Source organism: Odocoileus virginianus, chromosome 10 (genome assembly GCF_023699985.2).
Source record: "Odocoileus virginianus isolate 20LAN1187 ecotype Illinois chromosome 10, Ovbor_1.2, whole genome shotgun sequence".
NCBI classification, from domain to species: domain Eukaryota; kingdom Metazoa; phylum Chordata; class Mammalia; order Artiodactyla; family Cervidae; genus Odocoileus; species Odocoileus virginianus.
Window position 1 is genome coordinate 4,938,029 of NC_069683.1, and position 21,959 is coordinate 4,959,987.

At 37.6% G+C, this 21,959-nt stretch overlaps 1 protein-coding gene and 1 pseudogene across 1 annotated transcript; both read right to left on the minus strand.

Annotated features, from left to right (window-relative positions):
* Positions 1 to 1,539: 1,539 nt before the first annotated feature.
* On the minus strand, positions 1,540 to 2,465 carry LOC139036989 (olfactory receptor 4C3D-like; annotated as a pseudogene).
* An 11,912-nt stretch (positions 2,466 to 14,377) lies between these two features.
* Positions 14,378 to 15,801, minus strand: LOC110150351 (olfactory receptor 4C3D-like). The gene is given in 2 exon segments (XM_020913271.2): positions 14,378 to 14,717; positions 14,720 to 15,801. Coding segments are annotated over 2 exon segments (942 nt in total). The 5' UTR covers positions 15,354 to 15,801; the 3' UTR covers positions 14,378 to 14,409.
* Between the last annotated feature and the right edge of the window lie 6,158 nt (positions 15,802 to 21,959).

Here is a 21,959-nt window from a genome sequence, read left to right on the forward strand (position 1 = left end):
GGTTTTTTTGTATTTCCATACAAATTGTGAAATTATTTGTTCTAGTTCTGTGAAAAATACCGTTGGTAGCTTGATAGGGATTACATTGAATCTATAGATTGCTTTGGGTAGTATAGCCATTTTGACAATATTGATTCTTCCAATCCATGAACACGGTATATTTCTCCATCTGTTTGTGTCCTCTTTGATTTCTTTCATCAGTGTTTTATAGTTTTCTATGTATAGGTCTTTTGTTTCTTTAGGTAGTTATACTCCTAAGTATTTTATTCTTTTTGTTGCAATGGTGAATGGTATTGTTTCCTTAATTTCTGTTTTCTCATTGTTAGTGTATAGAAATGCAAGAGATTTCTGTGTGTTAATTTTATATCCTGCCACTTTACTATATTCGTTGATGAGCTCTAGTAATTTTCTGGTAGAGTCTTTTGGGTTTTCTATGTAGAGGATCATGTCATCTGCAAACAGAGAGAGTTTCACTTCTTCTTTTCCTATCCGGATTCCTTGAGAGTCCCTTGGACTGCAAGGAGATCCAACCAGTCCATCCTAAAGGAGATCAGTCCTGGGTGTTCATTGGAAGGACTGATGTTGAAGCTGAAACTCCAATACTTTGTCCACCTGATGTGAAGAGCTGACTCATTGGAAAAGACCCTGATGCTTGGAAAGATTGAAGGCTATAGGAGAAGGGGATGACAGAGAATGAGATGGCTGGATGGCATCACTGACTCAATGGACATGAGTTTGAGTAAACTCCAGGAGTTGGTGATGAACAGGGAGGCCTGGTGTGCTGCAATCCTTGGGATTGCAAAGAGTCGGACATGACTGAGAGACTGAACTGAACTGAACTGAACCCCCACCCCAGTTTCAAATGGCTCAATCCTTGGTACAGAAAAAGAAACTATTTCCTTCAACTTCAAGAAAAACTGTGAGCCATAAACATATTTAAAGATATTTAGGAGCAAATGAAGAGTAATTTCAAAATTCTGGCTTAGTTTTTGTGCTAAAAATATTAAATTGTGAATTATTATTTCCTCATTCTGTGGGTGTTTCTTTTGTTGAATTTCATAAATTAACAGAAAAAATCAACATTGAGTTTTTCTCTCCCCATCTTTCCCGTGTATCTATCAAGAATTTTCTTTTACTGGATTTATGATAGCCTAAGAAAATAACAGGGATTCTAACATGAAGGTCCTAAGGAAAAATCAATTTTATGCATGTAACATAGTTGAGAATTTGAAACAGGAATAAAACACTGGAGACTAATATATTCTACAGTTATTGAACTAGGAGTTTATTGTTGTTGTTTCAATTAAGTATTCTGAAACTATGAATGTGAATATTGAAGCCTTGACAAAGCAATTTAAAAGCTATCAAAATGCCAAATAAATATCAATCTGTTAGTAAATATTCAGCAAATATTATTTTATAGGCCTTTCTTTTTCATCAGTGATCTGCAAAATTTATTAACTTTCTTTTTCACAATCTAAAACAGGTGTAACCCTTCCTATGTATATAAATAATCACTTTCTTGGCATCCTGAATATCCTAAGTGACTCTCCTCTTCAACAGATTCTTCATAGCTTTTTTCACCTCTGTGTTTCTCACTGTGTAAATGATAGGATTTAACATGGGAGTGAGGATTGCAAAGAACATAGTCACCCACTTGTCCACAGGGTAAATGGCCACAGGACGTGTGTAGGTGAATATACAAGGACCAAAAAAGAGAACCACTACTATAAAGTGGGAGCCACATGTAGAGAGGGCTTTTTGCCATCCTTCAGAGCCATGGGATTTCAAGGAGTTCAAGATAGCTATGTAGGAGGTGACTAGGATGACAAAAATAAGCAAACACATGCCCCACTGTTGGCTGCCACCACTATTCCAAGCCTATATGTGTCACTGCAGGCAAGTTCCAACAGTGAGAAGAAATCACACATGAAGTGGTCAATGACATTGGGACCACAGAAGGTCAAGTCCATTGAGAAAAGGATCTGGACTGTGCCATGCAGAATCCCCCCAACCCAGGCCATCACCACCAGGAGCTGGCAGAGCTCCTGTCTCATGATGGTCGTGTAGTGCAGAGGCTTGCAGATGGCCACATAGCAGTCATAGGCCATGGCCATGAGGACAATGATCTCTGATCCTCCCAGGAAGTGCTCCAAAAAGAGCTGAGTTTGGCAGCCTCCCCAGGAGATGGTTCTGCTCTGAAACAGCAGGTCAATGATCATTTTGGGCGTGCTCACAGAGGTGAAGGGGGCATCTAATAAGGCCAAGTAAGTGAGAAAGAAGTACATGGGAGCAGAAAGTGTGGGACTGAGGGAGATGGTGATGACAATGAGCAGGTTGGCCAACACAGTAAACAGGAAAATGAACAGAAAGACAACAAAGAGTATTTTTTGCAGGTGTGGATTCTGTGTGAGTCCCAAGAGAACAAATTCAGTCACATTGTTGGGAGGCCGGAGGACATCCATTCAGCAAGTAATACCTTCCTGAGCCTGCATTACCTACAAAGAATACAGAATGATACTTGTTAATCATGATAGCATTGTAATCCGACTATCTCAGAATAAAAACAGTGCAGTCACAGTGACTATGGCGCATATCCTTGGTAATTTGCCCTAGTTCTCCTTTCAAGTCTTTCTTACTTTTTTCCATGATGCTTTCCATTTCTTCAAACACTCAGAGCTTGTCACCTGTAACATTTTATGTTATAATTTACCTAGGACAACATTTGATGTTATAATTTACTGATAAAGCACTGGGCTGTCTCCATGAGATCTAGATTCTCCTAGTGGTTTCAACTCTATGTGACTCTACAAAGTCATCTAAGTGCTCCATACTTCCATGAATTCCTCTGTGTTTGTGAGGCTAGCAACTGTAATTTTCAGATGTGTCTTATAAGCTGAGAAGAGCTACACACAAGTCAGAGTTATTTCCTCTTACTTGAAAATTTGCATTTGAAATCTCACATCTGTGGAGAGAAAACACATAAACAACAAGTGTCTGTCATAAACAGGGAGTTTAGGGAAACGTACATAAGTCCTTGGTAACAAAAACTCACTAGTACCTACCAGAACACATTAGCTGTTCAGGTGTGTCTCATCACTGTCCCTACCATAGTGGCTGGCATAATATCCTCAGTGTCTGAAACCTATTAGGTGATGAGTGTTTGACACTGAATTGCCCTTCTCCAAGGATCAGCATATACCTCCTTCCCCAAACCATAATCTCAGATGAAATTCAAGTGATCTTCTCCTCCAGCTCTGCCCACCTATAATCTCTCTACTTTATGAGAAAATTAAATAGACATTTGAAAGGAAGCTGCACTCCAATTTAATAGTTTCTGAGTGAAGAAGTTGGTTTAAAACTCAACATTCAGAAAACTAAGATTATGGCATTTGGTCCCATCACTTCATGGCAAATAGTTGGGGAAACAGTGACAGACTTTATTTTGGAGGGCTCCAAAATCAATGCAGATGGTGACTGCAGCCATGAAATTAAAAGAGGCTTTCTCCTTAGAAGAAAAGCTATGACCAACCTAGACAACATACTAAAAAGCAGGGACATTACTTTGACAACAAATGTCTGTCTAGTCAAAGCTATGATTTTTCCAGTAGTCATGTATAGATGTGAGAGTCGGATTATAAAGAAAGCTAGGCACTGGTAAATTGATAGTTTTGAACTGTGGTGTTGGAGAAGAGTCTAGAGTGTCCCTTGGACTGCAAGGAGATCCAACCAGTCCATCCTGATATTTACTGGAAGGACTGATACTGAGGTTGAAGCTCCAATACTTTGGCCACTTGATGCGAAGAGCTGACTCGTTGGAAAAGACCCTGATGCTAGGAAAGACTGAAGGTGGGAGAAGAAGGGGACAGCAGAGAATTAGATGGTTGGATGGCATTACCAACTCAATGGACATGTTTGGGTAAATTCTTGGAGTTGGTGATGGACAGGGAGGCCTGGCCTGCTGCAGTCCATGGGGTGGACACGACTGAGCGACTGAACTGAACTGAACTGACACACTCTCTAAAGTAATTATGGAAATATTTAATTGCCTCTTGGAAAGTTCGTTTTCTGAGTCATTTTACTTTCAAGATAATTAGTGTGCTAATTTGTAATTTATATTCTTCAATATTATGTTCCGTGTGTGTGTGTGTGTTTTGGTGTGCGCGTGCGCATGCACGTGCTCATGCACGCTCAGTCGTGTCCAAATCTTTACAATCCCATGGACTGTAGACCCGCCCGGCTCCTACATCCATGGAGTTTTCCAAGCGAGAATAATGGAATGGGCTACCATTTCCTGTTCTACATACAATTTAACATAGTCATATTCTGTGAATTTACCACTTCAGTAGACTTGATAAAAAAATATTCTTGCATAGGTGTCAATACACAAGGATCAGGTAAAGAAAATCCTTATTTTCAAAGTTCTAAAAATAAGAAAAAAATTAATGAGGAGAACAGAAAGAGTTGGCTAGAAAATTTCATCGATGCACTATATATATATACATATATATGTACCCCAATGGTAGCAAATATATATACATATATATATGTACCCCAATGATAGCAAATAGCATTTGGTTAATTTAGTCACTAAGTCATGTCTGACTCTTTGCAACCCCATAAACTGCAGCAAACCAGGCCTCCCTGTCCATCTCCACTCCCAGAATTTACTCAAACTCATGTCCATCACGTTGGTGATGCCATCCAACCATCTCATCCTCTGTCATCCCCTTCTCCCCCTGCCTTCAATCTTTCCCAGCATCAGGGTCTTTTCCAATAAGTCAGTTCTTTGCCTCAGGTGGCCAAAGTATTGGAGTTTCAGCTTCAGCATCAGTCCTTCCAATGAATACTCAGGACTGATTTCCTTTAAGCTGGATTGGCTGGATCTCCTTGCAGTCCTACGGACTCTCAAGAGTCTTCTCCAACACCACAGTTCAAAAGCATCAAGTCTTCGGTCCTCAGCTTTCTTTATAATACAAAATCCATTACTTATTAGTTCCTACTACAAGTTCATTCATTCAAGGAATATTTACTGGATACTTACTATATATATTATGTTGTTGTTGTTGTGTATGTTGTTCACAATATGTCATAAATGTGTCATTATCAACTGTTATTAATGCCTGAAATTCTATTACCAAACAGCAGCAGCACACCCATCTGTAATATGAATGACCTTCCCACTCCTTCTCAAGCTTTCTCCCATCTTTTATAGCATCCAGTATCCATCACTCCTAGTTACAGGAGGAGTGGGTGCTAAGTTGCTTCAGTCATGTCTGACACTTTGAGACCCCATGGACTGTAGCCTGCCAGGCTCTTCTGTCCATGGGATTCTCCAGGCAAGAATACTGGAGTGGATTGCCATGCCCTCCTCCGGGGGAATCTTCCCCACCCAGGGACTGAACCCATGGTCTCTGTGTCTCCCACAATGACAGTCAGGTTCTTTTCCACTAGTGCCACATGGGAAATCCAGTTACAGGATACCACATTACTAATAGAGTGAGAGAATTGGAGATGTACATTTGTCAAAGAGAAGAGAAATAAATATAATAAAATGTATTTGGCAAAATGTAACTTTCTCTTTCAAAGATAAATTAATAAAGAACTTTATTTTTAATTATCTAAGATGAAAATTTTATACAAATCTTAAATCAAAGTGCAACAGCTTCATTGCAAGTCCCCATTCTGAGGTAAGATCTCACAACAGATCAAAACAGACTAGAATGTAAATAAAGTAAGAATTAAACATAACAACTATGAAGAAATGTAAATTACTTTTTTGCTTTTCTTTGACTCCACAATACTTTTTCAAGGAATAAGCCCTAATGTAAGATATTTTTTAAAGAGAAGGATCACTAGGTATAAATATGTTCAACACAATTATTAAGACCTATGGAAAATTAGAAACAGTGTGGAATATTCAAAAGTGAAGAACAAAATAATTAAAATATAATCACTTTCTTTGAATAATATGTAGTTTTTAACAAAGCTGCATCTAAAATTGTGCATTATCATTGAAAATTTCTGAAGTTGTAATAATAATGGGGAAATTTTGGATGCACATTTGAATTGTATAGAAACTCTGTTATTTCATTGTAACTAATTATATTATTCTTCTAATGAATTTAAATATATATTTATAATACAAAAGACCCCAAAATATTTTTACCTCTAAATTGTTAGTACTGTAGTTGAGTATACCTCACTTGATGCTTTGTGCACTGAAGAAGGATTTAAATCTCAGGTAAGTTTGGATGAGCAGTGATTATATGATCTGCAACATGCATTTAAATATGAGAATCTAAGATTATATAATTTCAAAAAGTAATCTCACCTATGAATATGTCTGACATAGCTCCATGGTCAAGCCCCAGGCAGCTGCTAGTTCACTAGGAAAGAAGTGTTAAGTTATAAGATTAAAAATGCCAACTAGCTCAGCTGCAATAAGTGTCTTTGTTGATTTATAAATGGTATCTTTGGATAAGCCTTGAAAACACTACCACATATCCTCTTTTTGGGCAAAGTCTAGAAGTTTCTTCTCTGTGGCTAATTGACTTCAAGGGTATTTCTCCATCATTAGCAGGTCTTGCCAATAACCCAGTTATTTCAAATAAGGCATCTGAACATCAGAGGAGAGCTTTTACAATATTCATCTTTAATTTTAAGTAATCCTTAAGTCTCCATGAAAACAAAACATCATCACAAAATAAAAAAGCACCAAGATGACCACTTACAAACTTGCATACTTGATACTAAATGAGCTTAAAAACCGAGTATTAATTTTTGATACTATATAAATAAAATACTTAGGTGTGTAGCTATCTGATTTTTAGATTTTATCATAATATTTTATTTTTACTGATCTACCAGTCATGGTAATCATCATTTCCAAATATTGCTTTCAGGTGTACATTAAATGATTATTATGAACCCTTTATATTTTTAACACTTCATGCTAGATAAGGTTTACAGTACTTCTTCAAAATAGTTGTTTCTTTTTCCAGTTCTGGAATTAGACTAACATGATAATAATGAAAATTATTCCATTGTTCAAATATATCCAAATATGGTAGAATGCACTTACCATTTAAATTTAATCCTGCAGCATACCTACAGAATATAAAAAATAGGAAATAATACTCACAATTTGTACAAGAAAATATAAGAAAAGGAATAAAGACACAATTTACCAAGGGAAAATAAGAAGCCATACAACTGAATCCTGGGGCAGGACACCTATCTTTAAATTATATTTTTTATGACTAAAGTGTCATGAGACTCTTATGCTGCCACCAATTGTGAAGTCCACTATAATTACTTAGTAAAATAAATAAAGCTGATATTAAAATTACTTGCAAATAAATTCAATTCAGAAATATTTTATGTGAAATCACAGCTACTTCAAGATATTAAAATATGCTTTCTTTAATAAGAAGAAAAATAAATTGTAGATAACTCTAGATTGACCCCAGCGATTGTGATCACTGTGAGCAGAATGTGTCATGAAGGAAAACAGTTTAAGAAAACTGAAAACACATGACCAAACCTAATCTGATTGGACACTGTAACATTATAGTTCTGCAATAGTATCTGTGATAGCAGATGCCAAAACAGTTTCAATGAGGATTGTAACCTGTCTAAAGATCTCTGGGGGATATGAATTTTGCAGAAGTATCATCATGGAATTGTCTTTAACTTGCTCTTTCAACACTGGAGTGAAAGAAAGTCAAATCACAGAATTAGCGTGTACTGACAAAGTCACCATCCCCAACTTCATGAAAAACTGAAATCCATTCAACCATGGCCCATTCAATGTTCGTCCAACCTTGACTTTAATAGCTACAGTGCTGGGTAGAGAGATTGCTTGAGAACCCCTAAATCTCTCTAGTCCAGTTCCCCAAGGCTTTAGAGAAGCATAAAAGGGAAAGAGAGCAGATTTAGACGTAAAACAGTGAAGATTGTCCATGAAAATACTTTTCAAAGAAGAATTCTGGGGCTATGCCAGGCAGTCTGTTTCTAGAATACAAATCTAAGGTGATTTATAAATCCTGGAGAGATAGTAGCATAGATTCTCCACTTGAAAGGCAAACCAGAAAGAAAGCAGAAAAACAAAAATGTATGGATCATGTCACAGCTGATCAGAAAGTAGTTGAGGTCTGTTTTGATGTTTGATAGTTTTAGGGGTTAATTTCATACAAAAATAACAGATATGTATCAAAATGTTCTTATGGGCAGATTCATGAACTTCAATAGGTAGAGAAACATATTCTCAAGATAGCAAAGCAGTCAAGAGAGAGCTCATGATGTATTAGTCCATCCGAAGGAATTTTCATCCCAGAAGGACATCTCCTATGTTGTTTACGAGGAATGAAAAGTTCTGGGAGGTAGGCTGTGGTATCATAAACCTTCCAGTGTTGCTTCTAATTGAAGTAGAAGCAAAAATCACAAAATTTATGACAATAAACATATTAGCTTGGGTAGAAAGACAGAACTTGGAAACAACTTGCAGTTTACCTAAGTAAACTACTTACAGAAATAGGGAGAACTGTTTAAGGCTCTAGAGTATAAAGTTGCATACTGTAACTCCTGTTTCCAAAAGTGGTTTTCTCACTCTCTATCATGTATTCCTAATAATATGCTTTCTGAATATTTTTCTATCATGGAGTCCATTAATTTCTCAAATAATATACTATTATGTGTAAAACAGCTAGCCAGTGGGAAGCTGTGAAAGACTGAAGGGAAAAGGAGAAGGTGGTGACAGAGGATGCAATGGTTAGCTAGCATCACTGACTCAATGGACACGAATTTGAGCAAACTCTTGGAGATAGTGGACAAAAGAGCCTGGCATGCTGTAGCCCATGGGGTTGCAAAGACTCGGGCACGACATAGCAACCAAACAACAGCAAGATGGAAGGCTGTGGAACACAGGGAGCTCAGCTGAGTGCTCTGGGATGATCTAGAGGGGTGGGAAGTGGAGGTGGGAGCGAGGCGCGAGAGGGAGTGCATATATATACACTGCTGCGGAACTGAGGTTAACACTACATTGTAAAGCAGTAACTCCCCAAGTGAAAAATAAACACACGGCACCCTTGAAATCAGAGGCTGGACCTTTCTGTCAAAAAAGGGAACTACACATACTTCTGTGACTTATACACACACTCACATTTTAAAAGCACATTTCAGTTTAGAAAAAAGCCAGATTTAACTCACAGCAAAGCCTTCTAAGTTATGTAAGTGAGCTGAGAAATGCTTTCTTTGGTTAACTGTGGAGTATTGATTTTTATCTGGTTTTTATTATTCCTTATAAATAATCTTCTAAAGTAGTTTTCAAAGAGGATTTCAAATTCAAGGAACTAAATGTAAGCAAAAATTCTAACACTTATATAGTAATATGCTTCTTTCTATATAACAGTCCACATCATCCTAGATACTAGTAAGTCAAACAGCTGTCTTAGAAACAACTGCTTAGACTTTTAAGCATAAAAACAACTTTTATGATATGTATTTATAAAAGACAAGTTTTAAATTCCTGTGATATGAAAGAGGTTCTGATGAAATATCTTTTCTCTGATATCTTTGAAATGGTTGAAAGAGTATCAAATTTGGATTTTGAAGACTGCAGGTGTGAGTACTAGCTCTGTTTCTGATATTAGACAGATAATTAAATAAAGACTTTCTGCTCCTTTGGATTTTGTGTGAAGACCAATAGGATGAAATAAGTTACATCGTTCCTTCATTCTGTCTTGTCTGTATAGAAACTGAAGTCATGCATTAGAACCAGATAAGTTATAAAAGAAGAGGGGGGATTTTTAACATATTGTAAGTTAATCTTCTCCTTTATCCAATCAATTAAAACACCGCATGGGTGCTAAGTCACTCCAGTCATGGCCAGGTCTTTATGACCCTATGGACAGTAGCTACCAGGCTCTCTGCTCTTGGGATTCTCCAGGCAAGAATACTGGAGTGGGTTGTTATGTTCTCCACGGAATCCTTCCGATCCAAGGATCACACTTGGGTCTCTTGTCTCCTGCACTGGCTCTTTACCACTAGCCCCAACTGGGAAGCCCAAACCAGGAGTATAGTGTACCAGTTTATGTCCAATGTGGCACACACATTGTGATGACCAAGTTTGAAAAGGCCTAGTTCCCTGTCCCCAGGATATAACATATAAAGATGCATCAAAAAATTCCAGTCCAATGGAAAAACAGCTATTATAAAAATATGGGCAAAATACTAAGGGTTACAGGGTGGGAATATATCCATCAAACTGAAATCAGAGAATTTAGTTCAGATTTAAAGAAATAGTGATAGAACAAATAAAGATGGAAAGGGAATTATATAGAAATATGTACCATTATGCAGTCACAAAGGCAAAATTATTGAAGCACAAAGGAATTTACACATCAAGCGTGAATAGATCAAACTGTGAATAGATCATTGACTCGGATTGTATAAGAAACCACTGAGATGCCGTTCAGTGGCTCCTTACTTGGATGTTCCCATTTCCTGACATGAATGCTGAGGCTATCAAACGCTGCATTTCTAGTTCTGACATCTACCCTTATTTCAGATTTGTGTATGCCATATCTCCAGTTCTGGACATCTGCATTTGACTATCAATTTAGTATATATAATGCAAAAGTGCAGCCTATCTCGTTAAATGGTACCCACTTCAATGCCATTGCTCAGACAATAAATCTCACAGTGCTCTTCACTCCCTTATTGATTTTCCACGACTCATTCTTGCCTTTGGAAATCGAGTTGTCTCTGCTTTCAGAGCGTGTCCCCGATAGGACCATTCCTGCCCCAACTCCCGGCCTCTGCAGTAGCATCCTGGGAGCTAGGTCTACCTTTGCTCCGCCTCTAGCAGTTGGCTTTCCTGAAGCAGCCCAAACAATTGTTTCTCTTTCAGTCTTGTTCTGATTGTCATCTCTCCTGTGCTACAGTTTAATGCATCACTTTCCACATTTACTGTAATAAGACAGAAATCTCCATTTTTTATTCAAGGAACATGAGGCTTACCCCATCTCATTAATCTCCCAAAAGTCAAGCATGTTAAGTGATAAAACCAGAATTGGAATCAAACTTTATTTATTTCAAAATAATTTAATGTCTTACATAATAAAGTTGCATAGTTGCGAAGCCCGATTCCCAATATCAGGTGTTTTTTGTCACCATATGGAGGCTTGATGTGATGTGATATGGAGGCTTCTGTGTAACTGAAGACTTTTTAAGTTACTCTGAATTCATCTTTCATCCATGATGACAAGATAGTGTGACAGACTGCATTATTATTTGTAGAAATATTTTATTTCATTTAACTGTGTCTCCATTTTCTCCATGGAGTCTCTGATTATTCAGAAAACTGTTATTATTTACACTGTAGATTATTCCCTAGGGAAATTTATTTTAGTAACTACTTTTCTTACTAAATTCAAAATAGAAAATACCATTCAGTTGCTTAGTTCTTCTCATTCTGTCATGTTGGTGTGGCCAGACTAGATAACTTGAAATTTTGGGAGACATTATTTTCTTTCTTTTATGCATTGCTTTAAGGCTAATGAAGGACCTCCCGCAAATTTTATAACATTTGTTAAAAGGGTATCATCTTTTTGCCCCAGTAGAGTTGAAGATCACTGTACATTTTATCCACTTCTAACTATATAGATCATTAAATCTTAGAACTGGAATCTGTCCAAAAGTGATTCTTGCTCAGTTAAGTACACCGGGATTTTTCCACTAAATTTAAAATGATGTTGTTGTTCAGTGGCTCAGTCATGTCCGACTCTTTGTGACCTGTGCAGGCAATGTCTCCCTCAATAATCCCCAGCTTCAGTTCAGTTCAGTTCAGTCTCTCAGTTGTGTCCAACTCTTTGTGATCCCATGGACTGCAGCATGCCAGGCTTCCCTGTCCTTCACTGTCTCCCAGAACTTGCTCAGACTCATGTCCTTTGAGTCTGTGATGGAATCCAACCATCTCATTCTCTGTGTAGAAACACTACTAAACCGTATCACTGATTAAGGTCTGTAAGTTGTGATGAGATGGTTGGATGGCATCACTGACTTAATGGACATGATTTTGAGCAGGCTCTGGGAGTTGGTGTTGGACAGGGAAGCCTGGCGTGTTGCAGTCCATGGGGTCACAAAGAGTTGAACACGACTAAGTGACTGAACTGAACTGAAGATGTGACAGTGATAGAAGGAAAAATATTTTATAACCATTTTCAGACTATTTACAGTTAAGAACAAAGTACCAGACCAGTTGTTTTGCTTCAGCAAAGATGAATTTATCATGTATTTTTCTACTTGTCATTGCAAGTTTTTCTCTCTTTTTATTTAGCATTCAATATATTCTGACTTGATGCTTGGTCTATATATAAAAATTCACCACCAATTCAGATATAGTGTTTAAATATTTATCCAATTATTACATTGGATAATATTACCTATTTTAATACTGAAAATATGCTATGGCTGAGGACACTGTAATTAATAAAACAGGGTAATATCATATGAAAATTTCTCCTTGTATGAGTATTATATTCATATAATAGATTTCACAACAGAGACTGACAATTTAGTAAAGTAGTTATAGTCTTATTCAGTCCCTTCATGGATCACAGCCTTGTCTTGATAAAGCAGTTTGCACAACTCAAAGAAGCTATAAGCCATGCCATGTAGGGCCACCCAAGATGGATGGATTATAGTGAAGAGTTCTGACAAAGTATGGTCCACTGGAGGAAGAAATGGCAACCCACTCCAGTATTCCTACCAGGGGAACCCCATGAACATATGAAAAAGCAAAAAGATGTGACACTAGAAGATGAGCCCCCCGGTCAGAAGGTATCCAATATACTACCGGGGAAGCATGGAGGGCAATTACTAATAGCTTCAGGAAGAATGAAGCAGCTGGGGCAAAGCAGAAATGACACTCAATTGTGGATGCATCTGGTGGTAAAAGTAAAGTCTGATGCTGCAAGGAAAAATATCGCATAGAAACCTGGAATGTTAGGTCCATGAATCAAGGTTAATTGGATGTGGTCAAGCAGGAGATGGCAAGATTGAACATAGACATCTTAGGAATCAATGAACTAAAAGGGACTTGAATTTAATTGAGATGACCATTATATCTACTGATGTGGACAAGAATCCCTTAGAAGAAATGGAATAGCCCTTAGAGTTAGAAAAAAAGAATAAGAAATGCAGTACTGGGGCAATCTGTAAAACAACAGACTCATCTCAGTTTGCTTCCAAGGCAAACCATTCGACATCAGTGTAGCACAAGTCTATGTCCCAACTACTGAAGCTGAAGAAGCTGAAGTTGATTGACCCTGTGAAGACCTACAAGACCTTCTAGGTCTAATACCAAGAAAAGATATCCTTTTTATCACAGGGGATTGGAATGCAAAAGTAGAAAGTCAGGAGATATTCAGAATAACAGGCAAGTTTGGTCTTGGAGTACAAAATGAAAAAGGGCAAAGACTAACAGAGTTTTGTCAAGAAAATACACTGGCAATAGCAAACACCCTTTTAAATGACCCAAGAGATGACTCTACATGTGGACATCACCATATGGTCAATATCACAATCAGATTGATTCCCTGCAGAACTAGACTGCAGCCATGAAGTTAAAAGACAATTGCTACCTGGAGGTAAAGCTATGACATACGTACAGCATATTAAAAAGCAGAGATGTCACTTTGCAAACAAATGTCCATATGGTCAAAGCTATGGTGTTTCCAACAGATGTGAGCATTGGACCATAAAGAAGGCTGCATGCTGAAGAATCAATGCTTTTGAACTGTGGTGTTGGAGAATACTCTTGAGACTCCCTTGGACTGCATGGAGATCAAAGAAATCAATCATACAGGAAATCAATCCTAACTATTAACTGGAAGAACTGATGCTGCAGCTGAAGCTCCAACACTTTGGCCATCTGATAGAAAGGATCAACTCATTGGAAAAGACCCTGATGATGGGAAAGATTGAAGGCAAAAGGAGAAAAGAGGCAGCAGAAGATAAGGTGGTTAGACAGCATCACTGACTCAATGGACATGAATCTGAGAAAATCTGGGAAATAGTGGAGGACAGAGGAGCCTGGCATGCTACTGTCCATGAGGTGGCAAAGATCAGACACAACTTAGTGACCAAACAACAAAAACAACGTGGGCTTTCCTGGTGTCTCGATGGTGAAGACTCTGCCTGCCAATGCAGAAGATGCTAGTTTGATCCCAGTTTGCACAGATCCTCTGGTGAAGGAAATGACAACCCTCTCCAGTATTCTTGCCTGGGAAATCCCATGGACAGAGGAGTCTGGCTGGTGACAGTCTATGAGGTTGCAAAGAGTCTGACATGACTTAGCAACTGAGTATTCACACTTAATTATCCCTATGTATATAAATCACCACTTTATGGCATTCTGAACACCGACACTACTCTTCTCTTCATCAGATCCCTCATGGCATTTTTCACCTCTGCGTTTCTCACTGTGTAAATGATAGGATTTAACATGGGACTGAGGATTGCAGAGAACACAGTCACCCACTTGTCCGCAGGGTACGTGGCCACAGGACGTGTGTAGGTGAACACAGAAGGCAGAAAGAAGAGCACCACTACTGTAAAGTGGGAGCCACATGTAGAGAGGGCCTTGTGCCGTCCTTCAGAGCCATGGGATTTCAGGGAGCTCAGGATGACTATGTAGGAGATGAGGAGCAGGAAAAAATGAGCAAGCACATGGCCCCACTGTTGGCTGCCACCACGATTCCAGGTATGTAGGTGTCACTGCAGGCAAGTTCCAACAGTGAGAAGAAATCACACGTGAAGTGGTCAATGACATTGGGACCACAGAAGGTCAAGTCCATCAAGAAAAGAATCTGCACAGTGGCATGCAGGATCCCCCCAATCCAGGCCACCACCACCAGGAGCTGGCAGAGCCCCTGTCGCATGATGGTCGTGTAGTGCAGAGGCTTGCAGATGGCCACATAGCGGTCATAGGCCATGACCGTGAGGACGATGACCTCTGATGCTGCCAGGAAGTGTTCTAAAAAGAGCTGAGTCAGGCATCCTCCCCAGGAGATGGTTCTTCTTTGATGAAGTAAGTCAACAATCAGTTTGGGGGTGGTGACAGATGTGAAGGAGGCATCTAATAAGGCCAAGTAAGTGAGAAGGAAGTACATGGGAGCAGAAAGCGTGGGGCTGAGGGAGATGGTGATGACAATGAGCAGGTTGGCCAGCACAGTGAAGAGGAAAATGAACAGAAAGACAATAAAGAGGATTTTCTGCACATGTGGATTCTGTGTGAGTCCCAGGAGAACAAATTCTGTCACATTGTTGGGAGGCCTGAGGACATCCATTCAGTAAGCGACAGCTTCCTGGGATAAAGAATGATACTCATTAATCACGAAAGGCTTGTGATCTGACTTTCTTAGAACAAAATCGTCACTGTGCAGCATGCCCTTGGAACTTTTGCCCTGTACTCATTTCAATTCTTTCTTATTTTCACCATGGTATTTTGCATCTCTTCAGACATCTAGTACCTGTCACCTGTAAAACATCAGTAGGGCCACATTTGATGTGTAATTTGCCAAGAAAACACTGGGCTTCCTACATGAGATCTGGATTCTCCTACTGGTTCCAACTCCGTTGGACTAAGTCACCTCAGTGCCCCATGCTTCCCAAGCCCTACTCTGTGTCTGTGAAGTAACAAATTGCAATTTTCAGAGGTATCTTGAAAGCTGAGAAGTGCTATACACAAGAAAGAGTTCTTCTCTCTTCCATGAGAATTTATATTCCAACCCTCGGGTCAAACTGCAGAAAGAAAAAAATATGATCAAGAAGTACCTATGACATGGAGGGAATTTAGTGAGGTGTGTATACGTCCTTGGAGACGCATTCTCCCCTGTACCTACCAGGACACATAAGCTATTCATCACTTACCATAGTGCCCGGAATGCCTGCGCTGCCTGAAACCTAATGGGTGATGAGTAAGGGCTTGGTATTAAATGGCCATTCTCGAAGGGTAAGCATATGTCTGCTTCCCCAAACCATAAACTCAGCAGGAATTCCAGTGCTCTTGTCCTCCAACTCTGTTCATCTGTAATCTCTCTACTTTATAAGAAACATAAACATTTGAAGGAAGCTACACTCCTGTATAACAATTTCTGACACACTCCCGAGAGTAACCATGAAAGTATTTAATTGCTTCTAAGAAAGTACACATATTGGGTTATTTTTCTTTCAAGATAGGGTGTTTATTTATTGATATTTTTTATTCTTCAAAATTCTGCCCCACATATAATTTAGCATAGTTGTATTCTATAAATTTATAGCTTTAGAAGACTTGGATTAAAACATAAACTCTTTCATAGATGTTCAACACACAAGGATCTATCAAGCATAGGAAATCCTTATTTTCAAAGCTTTAACAATAAAAATTTAACAAGGAGAACAGGAAAAAATACTCTGCCAGATAAATTAGAGTGATACCTAATACACTATACAAAAAACATATATATCAATACACCAACTATCAAAACATGTATAAAATCCATTACTTACTATTAACTCTTACTACAGATTCCTTCATCAAACATTTATTGAACCCTTGCTGTGCACATTAATGTATGTTGCTCACATAAAATCATGAACAGTGATGCTATTGAATGAACTTAATCCTTGAAATTGTATCATCAAAGAGGCAGCACATCTATCCATGACCTGCATGAGCTTCCCACTCCTTTATGTTTCTGCTCCATGCATCCTCATGCCTTCTTCTCCTGTTTTCCCACAGCAGCCGTCTCCAATCATTCCTGGTTACAGGATGTGTAACTAATACAATTTGGGGTTATAAATCTGCCAAAGAGAAGAGAAATAAACATAATGAAACACATTCCATACAGCATGTCTTTTCAGAGATAAACAGATAGAAACATTATTTCTTTTAATTTTCCAAGATGAAAATTGTATGCATATGTGGGAACACAACACACCAGTTTCGCTGAACTTCCTCCTTTGTTAGCGGGATCTCCCAGCAGATCACAGAAGAGACAGTGTAAATAAAGTAAGAATTAGACACAATTCACAAAAGTGCTTTATAAACAACTATGAAGCAAAATAAGTTACTTTTTAAATTTTTTTTAGCTCCATAATACTTTTTCTTGGAATAAAGCTTAATGTAAAATATTTTAAGGGAAACATCATTATTTACAAATATGGTCAACATAGTCACTAACAGCTGTGGAAAATTTAGAAAGGGTGTGGAAGAAAATGATAATGGAGAAAAGGACAATTAAACTATAGTGGATCTTTTTGAATAATATGCAGCTTTTAACAGAGATGCTTTTAAAAATTGTGCAATGTGAAAAAATTATCAGCTATAATATTAAGTGAGGAAAATTTTGGATGCATATTTAAATTGTATAGTTATTCTAACTTATCTCATTGTAGCTAATTGTATTATTATCAACTAATTTAAATACATATCAATAAGAAAAAAAGATTCTAAAATATTTTTACTTCTAAATTGCTAGTACTATAGTCAACTCTACCTTTCTTGATGTTTTGCATGCTTAAGAAAGTTTGAAACCTCAGGTAAATTTGGATCAGCAGTGATGATATGATTTGAGACATACATTTATACCTGAGAATATATGATTGTGTGATTTCAAAAAATAATCTCACCAATGAGAGTGTCTGACCTAGTGCCATGGCCAGGCTCCACGCAGCTGTTAGTTCACCAGGAAAGAAGTAAAGTCATGAGATTAAAAATGCCAGCTCACTCAATGTCTCTTGATGGTACCTTTGGATAAGTCTTAAAAGCACTACCATGTATCCTATTTGTGGGTAAAGTCTATGAAGTTTCTTAGGTGTGGCTAATTGGAACTCATGGGTATTTCTCCACCATTAGCAGGTCTTGCTAACAACCAATTATTTCATAACAACATCAGAGAAATACTTTTATAGCATTTTTTTTTTAATTTTAAACTTCATCTTTAAGTCTATGTGAAAACAAAGTGAAAAGTGTTACTCACTCTGTCATGTCCTACTCTTTGTGACTCCATGGACTATAGCCAATCAGACTCCTCTGTCCTTGGAATTCTCCAGGCAACAGTACTAGAGCAGGTTGGCATTTCCTACTCCAGAGGATCTTCCCAACTTAGGGATTGATCCCAGGTCTCCTGCACTTGGGCAGATTCTTTAAATCATAGTCACAAGAGAAAAACATAGGAAGAAGTTGACCACTTCTGGACTTGGATATTTGATAGTGAATGAGCTTAAGTACAGAGTCTGAGTATTTGCTACTTATAAATTAAATGTTTTGGGGCACTACTATTAGATTTTTAAATATTTATTATAATATTTTATTTTGATGAGATGGTTAAATAGCATCACCTACTCAAGGGACATGAATCTGAGCAAACTCCCAGAGACAGTGAAAGATAGGGAAGCCTGGCGTGCTGTAGGCAATGGAGTTACAGTGAGTCGGGACACAGCTTAGCGACTGAACACAGTTTTATTTTAACTGATCTACCATTCATGATAGGCTCCTCTGTTGGCTCAGCAGTAAAGAATCTGTCTGCCAGTGCAGGAAACGAGTTCAACCCCTGGGTCAGGAAGATCCCCTGGAGAAGGCAATAGCAGCCCATTCCAGTAGTTTTGCTTAGGAAATCTCATGGACACTGGAGCCTGGAGGGCTAGAGCCCACGGGAGAGCAAAGACTAGGACACTCCTTAACGACACTGCTCAACAACATCGACGACCACTCACGGTAGCCGTAATTTCTAAATACTGTGTTCAGCTGTAAAGTGATTATTATGAACCTCATTATAAATTTAGCACTTCATACCAGATAAATTTTATGGTACTTCTGCAAAGTAGTTGTTTTTTGTGTCAATTTTGAAATTAGATTAAGATGATAATGATATATTCAGAGATAGTAAAATGCATTTGTCATTTAAACATAATCTTATAATATCCATATAAGACATTAAAAGTAGGAAATAATATTCAGAATTTATATAGTAAAACATAAGAAAGGGAATAGGAACACATTTACCATGAAGAAATAAGAAACCAGGCCATTAAAACCTGGGACAGGACTATTATCTTTAAATTATGTTTTATGACTAAAGTATTGTGATATTCATACATTGCCACCAACTGCGAGGCCCATTATTATTATCTAGTAAAAGAGATAAAACTGATATTAAAATTATTTGGTAAAAAAATTCAATTCAATTTAGGAATGCTTTTATATAAAGCCAAACTTACTTAAAGATGTTCAAATATGCTTTAATAAGAAGAAAAATAAATTGTAGATAACTCTAGATTGACTCCAGAGAATGTAGTCACTATGATCAGCATGTATCAATGAAGGAAAACATTTTAAGAAAACTAAAAACACATGACCAAACATAGTCTGACTGGACGCAGTAATATTATAGTTCTGCAATAATATCTGTGATAGCAGACAGTTTCAATGAGGATTGTAATCTGTCTGAAGATCTATAAGGGTCGCCATGTGGTACTAGTGGTAAAGAATTTGCCTGCCAACGCAGGAGACTCAAAAGACATGGATTTGATCCCTGGGTTGGGAAGAACCTCTGGAGAAGGAAATGGCAACCTGCTCAAGTATTCTTGCCTGGGAAATCCCATAGACAGAGGAGCATATGGATTTTGTTGAAACATCATCATGAAAATGTCTTGGACTATTCTTTAAACTCTGAAATGAAATCAGAATCAGATCAGAGAACCAGTATGTACCAACAAAATTATCATTCCTAACCTCAAAAATGTCTGAAATCCATACACAATGGCCCATTGAGCATCGTCCACCCTCTGGTTAAACAGAAAGGAAATATTTTTAGTTGCTATGATACAAAAGAGGTTCTTATAAAATCTGATATCCTTTGAAGTGGCTTAAAGAGTATCAGATTTTAACTTAGAAGGATGCAGATCTGAGTACCAGTCCTATCTCTGAAAGCAGATGGATTATTGAACTTTTTTGAACTTTGTTGTTCATCATTAAAACAGGAATGATCACAATAAAGTTAAATCACAATAATACCTGCCTTGCAGAGGTGCTGTTAGTGTCAGGCGAGAGGTATGAGAAAGACTTTCTAGTAATAAACTATGAAAGTGTAAACATTATGATTAGAATAAAATCTTCATATTAGGTCATTTACTATCTGAAATCGCATTTCTGTTTAATACATTCTAATGGCATTTTTTTAACCTTCATCCTTCAGCCCTTGACAATCAATATTCTACTCGCTGTTTCTGAGTTTTGCTTTAAATTCCATGTAAATGGATTTTATATGAATCCATATAAATGGATTCATACAGTATTGGTCTTTTTATTTCTGCTTATCCTCTTAGCATAATGCCCTTAAAGTCCCATCATGTTGTCACAAATGGCAAGACTCCCTTCTTTCGCATTGCTGAATAACATTTTACTTATATATATAAATACATGATATTTATATTACATTATTACTGTTTTATTTGTATGTATATTTAATATGTTAATTTATATAATATTATTCATTTACAGCCTTATTTGTATTATGCATATATGACATCTTCTTTATCCATTCGTCCATCAGAGTACATTTTAGTTTTTTCCAGGTGTTGGTTATCGTGAATAATGCTTCAGTGGACATGGATGCGCTGATATCTTCAGATTCCTGACTTCATCACTTCTCGGCCTTTTGGCTAATATCAAATGCAGATTCCTGACATCATGCTCTTTTGTTAATACATGAAAGTAGGATTGAAAAATTATACAGTAGTCATATTTAATTGCTTGAGAAACCTCCATAATGTTTTCTGTAGTAACTGAGCAAAATTATATTCCCATTACAGGAGTGCTCCATTTTCTCTACAACTTAAAAAGAATGTTGACTTCTGTGTATCTCATATAGTCGTCCTAACAGATGTGAAGTGATACTTCATTTTTGTTATGATTTGAATTTGCCTGTTGATTAGTGATATTGAACACCTTCTCAAATTCCTAGTTGTATAACTTCTTTGGAAAACTATCGGTTCAGTTTCTTCACTCATTTTAAAATTGAGTTATTTGTTATACTACCAAACTGCAGAAGATACACACATATTTTAGGTATAAATGCCTTATGAGTATATGATTTGTAAATATTTTCTCCATTCCATAGGCATTCTTTCCAGTTTGCTGTTTCCTCCCATGTGTAGAAGCAGTCTGGTTTAGAACTTGAGATCCTGGACTTCAGGCTGATGTCACGATGGGATGTAACTTACCTGACCTGCTGGCTTTTATCTCCTCTGCTTGGTGGCCCTGAGCTGCCCTTCTAGGGTTCTGACCATCTCACTGGACAGACAATATCTATATAGCCCTGTATCTACATGGAGAAGTAAAGAGCCCCAGGAGGGCCCCATCTTTTATCCATCTCTACAAAGGCATCATTCACATAAGCCCAGCAATATGCTAATGACCAGAGAGTGGCCTTAGTCTGTGCCACTTGAACAGAAGAATTGCTCAGTCATGTTCTCCCTAAATTAATTATGGCCAGATACAGAGCAGCGAATGGAAAGATACAGCTCTATGTGTGAATATATACAGGTTTGTGTGTGATTATACTAAATACATAAACACATATGCATAACAAACACATCCCTATTGGTATTCAGATACCAATCCATGTGCTGTCATACACAGACCCAGGTGTTTTCACGTTTAGACACATACATGAAATTGAATTCAGATATACATATCACTGAATGTATACACACAAGTAGTCATAGAGATTCACATGAGTCTGGAAACAGATATGAATATATGGTTGGATCCATACTTGTATGTTGTTGGATACCGACCAATAGATGTTTATAAAGAAATTGGCTTTAAGGTTTGTGCTCTAATACATGCCTGCAAAAGACACTAAGTCCTTTCTGACCAACTCACTGAAAATGTGAATCAAATGTAA